This window comes from Tarenaya hassleriana, unplaced genomic scaffold (assembly GCF_000463585.1).
Source record: "Tarenaya hassleriana unplaced genomic scaffold, ASM46358v1 Cleome669, whole genome shotgun sequence".
In the NCBI taxonomy this organism is placed as follows: domain Eukaryota; kingdom Viridiplantae; phylum Streptophyta; class Magnoliopsida; order Brassicales; family Cleomaceae; genus Tarenaya; species Tarenaya hassleriana.
In genome coordinates this window covers 11,982-23,162 of record NW_010969231.1, presented here as the reverse complement: position 1 = coordinate 23,162, position 11,181 = coordinate 11,982, and the positions used below count along the sequence as shown (strand labels likewise).

Here is an 11,181-nt window from a genome sequence, read left to right as displayed (position 1 = left end):
TTTTTTACTTCACGCTACATAGTATTTTTCAAATTAATTTTGCAAGGAAGAGAAAAAAAAAAGAACTTCACTGAAAGGCTACATTATCAGTATATGGATCCCGCGATGGTAAAAATTGATTCACACTACATCTAATCGGGCAGTACTTTTCGAATCAAACCCTGGATATATGTGCTAAAAGTCTCCATTTTTTTTTACTTCTTGGGAACTCTCAGTTATGTCTTTGTTTTTTTTTTTCCCTTTTTTTGGCCTTTTTTTTTATTTCTATCTTATTTCATGTCGCTTTTGCTTTTACATAGGGAGTAGTTGCAGAGACCAAAGAGTGAAGTTAAAAGCAATCAAACCCATCACTCCATTTTCCTTTTCTTTTTTTTTTCTCTTATGGTTCATGTTCCATCCTTGTCTTCGTCTGCTTCGATCTGTGTCAATGTTAACTACTGCAGTGTTCAACGTATTTCTTCATACACCCTTATGCCTATATATATATATATATATGCACACACATGTATGTATGGTCTTCCATGATCAAGTTTCGGTGGTGCGTAAAGAGCAAAGAAACGACGTTTACAGGTGTGTGTGTGTGTATATGCTCTGTTTTTATCTTTCTCTATATCTAAATATTCGTTTTTGATTCTTAGATATATTGAAATATGATTTGGTAAATGTTAAGGTTTTGTGTGTTGTTGGTGTACCTAAAGACATATAATACATCTTAGGGTTTGATATCATGATTCATGATGAGAAATACGTTGAATAATTTCGAGTGTTGGACCCATTATGTCATATATATATAATAAACCTTTGTGTTCTCGCCATTTTGTGTAGATGCACGCATATTTGTGCATATCTCTACGTCCATGGGTCTTGAACTCATTCTGTCGGTTCAAGAAACACAAATTTTTTTAGGAAGTGCCGAAGATTTCGCTCGATAGGTCCACAATGTTTTTAGAAAACAAAAATGTAATACATTTTCTTAAATTTGCTGACAGCTTTTCCCCATGCGTTCTCTATGTATTGATATTTCTTATTTCCATTATATTTTTTTTCACGTTTTAAGTTTCTCTATGTTATCAGATTTTACATTGGTTTAGATTTAGACTTTGAATGGTAATAGTTTTTATTTTCATTTTTTTGTTGTTGTTTTTTTATTTTTAGTTTTTGATTTTTGAATTTTGATTTTTGGTTTTTGGTTTTTGTAAATAAAAAAAATTAGTTTTTAGTTGATTTTTTTTATGGGATTGACTTTTCAAAATTTTAAAAAAACTACTTTTATAAAAAAATTGATTTTAATTTTTTTGAGTTTTTGGATTTAAAATCTCAAAGCCTATTATATTCAAGGTCTTATTTTTTTTTTTATAATTAGATGAGTATAGAGTTAAATCAAAATCTAAACGAATCGAAAGTAAGAATTTATATGGCCGATTCCAAATAAATTTGGGATTAATTCGATGTTGATGTTGATAATTGGATAGGCATAATGTTCTTTCCATAGAACAGGGGAACATAATATCGTACAAGATTCGGAGTTTATGAATGTGAATACGAATTCGTACCAAACAAAACAAAACCATATCAGGAGGTCAAGCAAACTTGAACAAGAATTGCTCTATCCTTCACACCCAAATATTGATATGTAAACACTGATATTACATATTAATAAAGTGATATTTGTTTGTAGAAGATTGTGGTAGGAATAATATATATGACCGTTCATATATTCATATATATATATATATAATCAAATCCTATTTAACTGTCCGATGTTAGATATGAGTTGAGATTTTCGAAATTTCAAGATTCGAGGTTAGACATTTAGGAGACTCTTGTGTTCTTAAATTAATCCTTCGGGTCTTATTAGGTTGTAACGCTCAAACTCTCATTGGGAATTTCATCTGCTGGTTTGATTCCGATGTAATAAAACTACTCATATGCATTTTTGGTATAGTGCCATTACATATATATAGTATTGTAAAATGGGTTTGTACAAGATTCATACACTCTATACTATTCGTATAGTGTCGTGATTCTCATTGACTCAGCGAATGAAAATGTGTTGGAAGAACGCAGGAAGTCATGAGTTAAATTAATACGAACAGGAACATCGCAAAGTGCGTGTATATACAAAAGTGGAGTTAATGTGCTCTAATTCTTAACTTAAATTCCTCAAGTTTTGTCATATATATATATGTATGCATGTATGTATGCATGTATGCATGCATGTATGTATGTATGTATATTGCAGGTGCAGATGAGGGAAATGAGTCCAGAAACATTTCTATGGCAGTAGAATAAGGTAAGAGGAAGCTATTTCACTTTTCATTTAACGTTGAAACCGCTTTTTTATCCGTTGTTCGATCGGTTATTATGTTGATGGATATACCACGAGATCTCAACCGAGAGAGTCGCCCTTAATTTCGTTTCGAATTCGAATCCAAAATCACGGATATTTTTGCATCAAGATCGATTCTTGTAGATCAAAGTCCAAAATCAGTAGCATATGTATGGTTTAACTCAAATAAAATAAAATAAAAAACATTCCTAACCATAGTATGGTAAATGCAGGTATGAATGCTGTGAAAACAATGGGATTAAAGACCGATCATGATTTCCTATGTTCGTGTGGAAGCTTCTTTACTCGGATTTACAATCACTACATTGAAAATCAGTAAGTATATATAGCCTTCTTCAAATCTCATATTGGCTTGCCTTGTCTGTCATCTCATTCTATTTGCTTATATACACACATGCATTACATATATACTAATACAATCGAATTATAAATCTCATTATCATAAATTAAGATAAATATATATACACAGCGAACAAGTGACAATGCAAAAGAAGACACACCTCATGATGAACTAACCATACCCATATTCATATTAGCAACTTAACCACAACAAAGGTACTAAAATAACGCACTTCAAGCCCTAATTAATTTAAACAAATTGGCAGGACAATCTCTCTAGCTAGTTCAAACAATCATATATATACATATATATATACACACACATGACACTTGAGCAAGGCTTGGCATCGGCAAAACCACAATGCCAAGCCTGTTAGGGCAAAAGATCTTCAGTAGAGTTGTTCGAATACGGACCATGATGAGTTGTAGTTTCTCTCCATGTTACATGTGTGATTTGTGGAAGCTGATAGTGTTGTTTGTCGGTTTTGGAACATTGTTGAGCTTCTTGTCGCCATTGGAATAATTTTTGAGACATTAGGTTTTTGAGCAAGAGAGGAATAGGCTCCATCAAGATTAGGGTTTTGAGACTGAGCTCCTTCACTAACTCCAGTGCTCCGATTTCAAGGAAGAACCCTGTGAGATTCCTCGGAATTCTTCCTCGTTGAATCTCCCGAGATCGATGAATAGCTTGATTCACTATCAATCCCAAGAAACTTCTCGATACTGCGGAGTGCATCCATTTGACACTCTAGGAAATTTAGCAACCCTTGTTCTTGGCTTTGTTCTTCCATATCGAGTCTTGTTTCTTGGCTCCAATTAGGACAAAGATCCTCCTGTGTTTCTTTTGAAGTACCGTGGGAACCTAACTGCCGGCCCGAATCATCAGAGTTGGTTTCTTGACGATGACAAAATGCTCCGGACATCATTCCAAAGGCTGATCCCGATCTGATGTTCCTCCGCTTGGTCATCGTTCTCTCGCGAGCCCGTCTCCTCGCCTCGTTTCTTGATTCCTTGGTCCTCGTCGGCCTCTGCACAATCTTTGTTGTCCTTCTTCTCGTCCTCCTAATTCCGGCCGTACCCTCTTGAGCTTCGAGTTCAACCGTTTCGTTTCCGACATATCCATGTTCTTGTCCTCCTCCGTGTCTTGGTGCAGACACGCTTCCCAGGAGCTGCATGATCGAGGCCTCGGACACGGAGAGTAACCAAGCTATTGTCATGCTTCCCTTATCGAAACCCAACAAGTCTTGGAGATGGAAGAACTTGTGAGCAACCACAGTAGATAACCTCATACGACGCGCCCTAAGACCGTTGGCCGTCTGGATTTTCTTGTGTCTGTCTTTTGTTCTTCTTCTCTTCCTTGGAACCTCCTCCTCTTCCTCCTCTGCCCCACCGCCTTCTTGCGAAGTGGTGTTAGAACAAGAACCGAGGTTGTGATCTTGCTGCTGAAACCCCAATTTGTTCATCATCAAGGAATTGCCATTGCCAGCAAAAGCTTCGAAAGAAGGGGTGAATGGCGAATGCTGGTGACGATTGTAATCAAGGCTAGGGTTTAGGATTGTTGTGGTTGTTTGACCGAGATTGGGAGGATCATACAGTATGTAGCCATTGTTGTCTAAAAACGAAACCATTGGTTTGTTTGGACAATTCAAGAGAGAAAATAATAGGGGGGGAGAGAGAGAGAGAGAGACTTTAGGTATTCTCACGAATTTGGTTGCAAGAACAGTGGGAGAATGCGTGCCCTATATTTTATATAACATAAGAGCTATTAAGTTGAAGAAGAAAGAAAGAGTGGTAGTGGTAGAAGAACAGTAAGATGTCTTTCCGCATGATGTCGATATTTATCCATTAATAATAATAATGATAATAATAATAATAATAATCTCTCCTGTGGCTCTCTTTGGAGAACTCATATGTCAAATAAATTAAATTCCACTTTTATCTTTGTATGATTTTTCTCTAACCGGGGCGCTTTTATTCAAAAGGTTAAAATTAGGGTTGGCCATTTTATTTATTAACTAAATAGTGGAACCGAATATATAATTGTAATTTAACTGAATTTTATATAAAAATCGAACGGATATAATTTTTTAAATCCAAAAAATTGAAAACGAATCGAACCGAATTGAAAAATAACCGAAGCGAAATTTATATAAAAACCGAATGGTTATAATTTTTTATAACCGAAATAACCGAGTTAAATTCAAACCGAAATCCGAAATAGAACCCAAAGTTAAAACATAGACTATAAGAACCAAATAGAGATTTAAGTGAGTGAATATAATGCTATACATTTATACAACTAAAATCCCATACGTCATATATCACTAGTTGTTTAACAATCACATCATACACGGAAATTTTTCCACTAAATCTTTTTTTTTTAAAATTTAATACAAATAATTTTCTTTATACATGTGTAAGCATATAATTGTCAGAATTCCGAATTCCAATTGCATCAATTTATTTCTCTTTTTAAAACATTTTGTTTTCATTTTTTTGCCAACATTTGTTTCAATTTTTTTTTCTCTTTTTTTTTTACAGCTTTCATTTTTACAGGGAAAAAGTGAGGTCTAGGGTCCTATCCAATTGACACTTCACGTGGGCTTTGGTCGTTGCTTGATAGCAACCCTAACTCTCAATAGCATACGAGAATATTATGATATGGGTCAGATAATATGAAAATTATTGATGATCTATCAAAAGATCTCAATAATTTTTCTAAAATTTGAGTTGATTTCCTTAGGGTTTCCATCTTTTAATTCCATGCTTTATTTTTTATTTTTGCTAGCTCGCGTGATGTGGATGCATCTCTTGCACATACATACGCCGATTTTAATTAGATTTTTTTTCTTGTAATTGTATACCTAAATAGCTTTTGGGATATTATGTTGAGGGAGACATCGCCTCGTCTTCTAATTTGTTATTAATGTCTAATTTTATTTTATTTTCCAAAAAAAAATGTAGCTGTTCAACCATTTAATTGGTACGCGAAATCGATTTTGATCAATGATTAAAACATGAAGTAGACCCAAATGGACTTTACATTTGTTTTTAATCCTCCGAGTGAATTTCCATAAAATCTTTCAATGTTTATTATTATTATTATTATTAGGGCTGGAAGAGAGAGGCAGAGTCTAGGGGACCATAGGGCCATTTCACATTGTTTTTACACCACATATCTTTGCTTTGACTGCCTTGACCACATCTCACCCTATCTCTACTTCGTCATCAATTATATATATATATATATATATACACACTTCTTTTAGAATATTTGCCCTTAAGATTCACGTTCAAAAATCTTATGTTAAGTAGCTGTCTTCATACTGCAGATAAGAGATTACAACAGTTTCACATATTGTGTTTCAACCAAATACCTTTTCTTCAATGATTAACCACATGTAAGGGTTTTGGTCTCTCTCTCTCTCTATATATATATATATACACACACACACTTTGACGTTGAGAATCAGATATTGTATCTTTTTTGGTGATTTTTCGAAACTCCAACAAGAGTATACACCGCTATGTACGAGTAATCAACCATCGATTCTAGAGTTATAGAAGATGAAATTTTATGGTCCTCTCGAAGAGGGGATCAAAAGCTAAATTTGATCTTTGGGTGAAATGTCCAAATAGCTTTATTCCCTTCCCGATTCTTGATTTTGGGATAAGGAATCCTATCGATTTGTTGGGGTTCAAAGTGGTTTCTCGTTACATGTAGTGTCCTTTCATAACCATTTGCACGTTTGAATATATCCATAGAAAGCTCTTTACAACAAATATTTGTGTGTATATATATGTATATGTATTCGACAGTGTGTTAGGTAACTGTAAATCAAGAAGTTGGGTTTCTTTTGTGAGATGGGCCAGAGCATCAATGCATGCTCGTACCTTCGATTATTGAAGTTGAGCCGTGTGACAGTGCACTGTTTCCTCCATATGGAAATATGCTCCCAAGAATTTTGTGTATACAAATGGGAACAGAAGCCGATTCTTGGAACCAGCTTTAAAGTTGCAAAACCATTTTTTCTTTCACCCGCCAAACATATATATATATATATATTTTAATCTAGTACACACACTCACATACACAAATATAAAAAGTAAGTTCACGCACCACTAGACGCACATATACCCCAAATATGTCACAAAACCCTAATCCAAACGTGTTGATGTAATTTTGTTTGGGTTTGATAACGTATTCTACTTACAAAAAAATTGTGCTGAATTTTAAGATTCGAATCTAGGCAGAAACAAAAAAAAAAATTTACGTGTTATTGATCTATAAAAAATATATAATCATTTATATAGTTCTTTTCTACCATTCAAATTAAATCGATCTAAATTGGTAGTATATTCTAATGAATAAAAATTGTAGAAATATAAAAGGGTCGCCAAAAAAAGAAGAGGAGAAATCGTTTCTGAACCATGTTGCGTTGTTGATGTCTTTTCTCAATTTCTTTTCTCAGGGTTTAATTCTCCACTTGAGGGGAGTTTGCAAATTGCAAGCGTCGCTTTCAAATATAAAGAGAGAATAAAAGAAGCGTAAAAAACTAAAAGAAAATGCGCAAAGTTTGTCCTCTCGGATGTTGACTGCTTCATTTCATTAATTACATATATATATATATATATATATATATTATATTCTCATCTTTGGATGACACATCTCTATCATCGATTCATCGAACATGCCATTTCCAAGCTCGCATTGAGATCTATCTACTAACTCGGGATTCCATGGAATATGCAGTTAATTTCATTGATAAGATTAACCACTTTTGAATCAAGAAAATGACATATAAAAGAATGGGAGCCTAATAATATATGGTCTAGTAGCATTTTATTTATTCCCATACATCATAATCTTTTTTTAATAACAGTGAAATCTCATTTAAGTTAGGGGACTGCAAAAAAAAAATTATGAAATATCTTTTTTTAGTGATTTTTTATTAGTTTTTTTGGTAATCTTGTAATAAAGTAGTATTGCATTGTCAAATTCTCATGGATTTGCCCAATTGGGTCAGGTGAGTTGGTTGAGTAGTCTATGATTCTCCAAGAGTTCGATTCCATTCACGTGTGAGTTTGTCACCTTTTGGATGGTTTATCTGTTCCACGTAGTTTGCAAGTTATTGTGTGGAGCCGGAGGATTTATCATCGTGTTCGAAGGACTGTGGTTGAGTTTCTGTTGTAATTTTTAGAGTAAATGAATGGGGTTTGATAATAATCTCTCAAAAGATTCATATTTATATGTATTACGAATATGGTGGAGAAGTTATATATTCGTAAATGATATAGTATGAATTGGTAAAGTATATACATGTGTTTGGTAAAGTATATACTTGTATTTAGTAGAGAAATTTAAGTGCAGAAATTCTGCACGGGCTACAACACGGGCGTGTTAATTCCAACACGGACAGTGTTAGATTCAACACGGGTTGTGTCAAATGTAACACGGGTGTGTTGATTGCAACATGGCTGTGTTAGATTCAACACGGGCTGTATCAATTCTCTGAGAAAATATTATTGTTTGCTCAGACATTTGACACAGACCGTGTTAGGTGTAACACGAGCCGTGTCAATTCTCTGAGAGAATGTTATTTTTGCATAGACATTTGACACGGACCATATCAGATTCGATACGGACCGTGTTAAATGTCTGGAACATGAACAAATGTGATTTTTCGCATGAAAACTACTAAATTGATGCAACTTTTGATGATGTCTCTGGTGATTTATAATTAAAAATGCCAGAGAATGTAAAAGACATGAGATCCAATTCTTTTTGAGAGATTTTGAGAGCACTTTCGGTAGTTTCTTGCAAAAACTCTCCCGAAAGCTTTCGTTCATCTTCTTCTTCACGTTTCCTTGTTTGTTCATTATTGAACGAGCAATTCTAGAACGTATTTCTCTTCATTGTATCTCAGAATCGTATTCCGGTAGTCCTTGCTCATAACGGACGGAATAACGGTTTTAGAAAAGTGTCTTCACGCCTTGAAGAGATATCTGGTCCCTCGGTTCGATTTCGTTCTCGTTTTTCCGTTGTTTTTTCCTCTAGATTTTCTAACAATCTAAAACTGTTATCCACTCGAGGATGATATCTTCTGTGAGGGATTTGGCTATAAATTTTCACAAACTCGACAAATTCGAGGGCGTGGGCTTCAGGCGGTGGCAGAAGAAGATGCACTTCTTGTTGACAACGCTGAATGTCGTCTACGTCATCAGCACGCCCAGATCGGAAGAGACCGAAGAAGAAACTTGGCGTAGACACGTATACGGAACAAATGGGACAACGACAACTACGTATGTTGCGGTCATATTCTCAACGGTATGTCAGACGAACTCTTTGATGTATATCAACACATAGACACGGCGAAAGCCCTGTGGGAATCGTTGGAGGCTAAATACGTCTCGGACGATGCCTCCAGCAAGAGATTTCTTGTAAGTAGTTTTTAACTCTTACAAGATGGTTGACTCGAGATCGGTTATGGAGCAATTCCATGAATTATAGAGGACACTAAGTCAGTTTACACAATACAAACTACAAATGGATGAAGCTATAAAGGTTTCCTCCATTGTTGACAAACTTCCACCGAATTGGAAGGATGTCAAAAGTTTCCTAAAGCACCGAAAAGAGGACATGACCCTTGAGCAATTGGGATCACATCTTCGCATAGAGGAGGATCTCCGGATGCAAGATGGTAAAGGTGTTTCTCCTCCATCCACGGTTAATGTGGTAGAGGAAGAGAAACGCGGGGCCAAAAGGCAAAACAAGAAACCCTCTAAAGGTAATACCAAGAAGAAGACAAAGTCAGATGTGACTTGTTGGTTTTGTAACAAACTGAGTCACTTCAAGCGGGATTGCTACTCATAGAAGAAAAAACACGGGAAGAAGAGTGCAGATGGTCAAGGGAAAGACCTCGACCAACCCACTCAAGGTAAGAACGATTGTTTCTTGACAAATTCTATTATGAGTTTTGTTGCTATGATTTATGAATTAAATCATGTTCAGGAGGGTGACCAATCTTGGTGGATCGATTCGGGTGCAACCCGACACATATATAAGGATGGTGGACTCTTCAAGGCTTTCAAAGTTGTTGAAGACGGAAGCATTCTTTACATGAGAAACGACTCTACGGCAAAGGTCCAAGGCATAGGACAAGTAGAGTTGTTGCTTACGTCCGGAAAATCTCTCTCTTAAGGATGTACTGTACGTTCCGGATGTGCGAAGGAACTTAGTGTCGGGTTGTGTACTGAATTGGTTCGGGTTTAAGATGGTGTTTGAGACCGATAAATTTATCATTTCTAAAGGAGGAGTGTTTGTGGGGCAAGGCTACCTATGTAATGATATGTTCAACTTCAGTATTAATAAAATTATTACTTCTTCTTCATTTATTGTTGATGATTTTAATGTTTCTATGTTGTGGCATGCTAGATTAGGACATGTTCATTACAAACGTGTTAATCTTATGTCGAAAATGGATTTAATTCCACCATGCACATTGAATGATGAAAAATGTATTACATGCATGAAAAAAAAAATAACCCGTCATTCTTTTTCTAGCATAGAACGGAGTTCGAAAATATGGGAACTAGTACATAGTGATCTATGTGACTTGCATAGTACACCGTCTTTAGAAAATAAAAAGTACGTAGTAACATTCATAGAAGATTCTACTCGATTTTGCTACGTATTTTTATTGTATTCAAAGGATGAAGCTCTTGACAGGTTTAGAACGTATAAATCCGAGGTTGAGTTACAACTCGGGGTTAAGCTAAAGAAGCTTAGGACCGATAGGGAAGGGGAATACTATGATCCTACGTATTTTGAATCCGTAGGAGTGATTCATGAGACTACCGCACGTTACACACCGCAACAAAATGGTGTAGCAGAAAGAAAAAATAGGGTCTTGAAAGAAGTGGTTAATTACATGCTTTCATACTCGGGTTTAAGTGAGGGTTTTTGGGGTGAAGCCATGTTAACGGCTTGTTATATTCTAAACCGAGTTCCGTCGAAAAGGAACAAGGTAACCCCATATGTGTTGGTTGTAATGCTCTACGATGATCTGTGATATGACATTTTGACTATGTACTGATTCATTGGTTTATGAATGCATTACTTTTCCCGTTATATAATTGGCATGTTTGTTATATTACGGTGACTATGTACTGATATCTTTGAATCATTGCAGATGATTCTAAACTCCTTGGTCAGTTGTCATTGTGGGAACAACGATGACCCGCATGAGATTGTCACATGGACATGAGTCATGACTTGAATCTCATACAGCGGTTCGTTCTTGGATCCTCATACCTGAGATGTCTAGAGTATCTGATATGAGGAGTGGCATGTCTTGACTGCGTCAAACGTCGTCTTTAACCAGATGATCATAACGACGTTGCTCAGATACGTTCACGAATCATATGCATATAGTAGACATGCAATACGAGACTTGTCACCTCATAAGTAGGAGAGATGTCGATGGGCCCAT

At 35.6% G+C, this 11,181-nt stretch overlaps 1 protein-coding gene and 1 long non-coding RNA gene across 2 annotated transcripts; one reads left to right on the top strand and one right to left on the bottom strand.

The window, feature by feature from the left end:
• The first annotated feature begins 1,380 nt into the window (after positions 1-1,380).
• On the top strand, positions 1,381-5,605 carry LOC104800310. Its single transcript, XR_769709.1, has 3 exons — positions 1,381-2,293; positions 2,563-2,665; positions 5,231-5,605. It is a non-coding gene; the product is annotated as an uncharacterized LOC104800310 (long non-coding RNA).
• LOC109116105 (transcription factor TCP12-like) lies at positions 2,815-4,455 on the bottom strand. The gene has a single exon (XM_019200915.1). The coding sequence runs from the start codon at positions 4,315-4,317 to the stop codon at positions 3,310-3,312; it is 1,008 nt and encodes a 335-aa protein (XP_019056460.1). The 5' UTR covers positions 4,318-4,455; the 3' UTR covers positions 2,815-3,309.
• Positions 5,606-11,181: the final 5,576 nt, after the last annotated feature.

Coding starts and splice junctions, on each gene's coding strand:
- LOC109116105 (XM_019200915.1), bottom strand. CDS start 4,317: ATGGTTTCGTTTTTAGACAACAATGGCTACATACTGTATGATCCTCCC.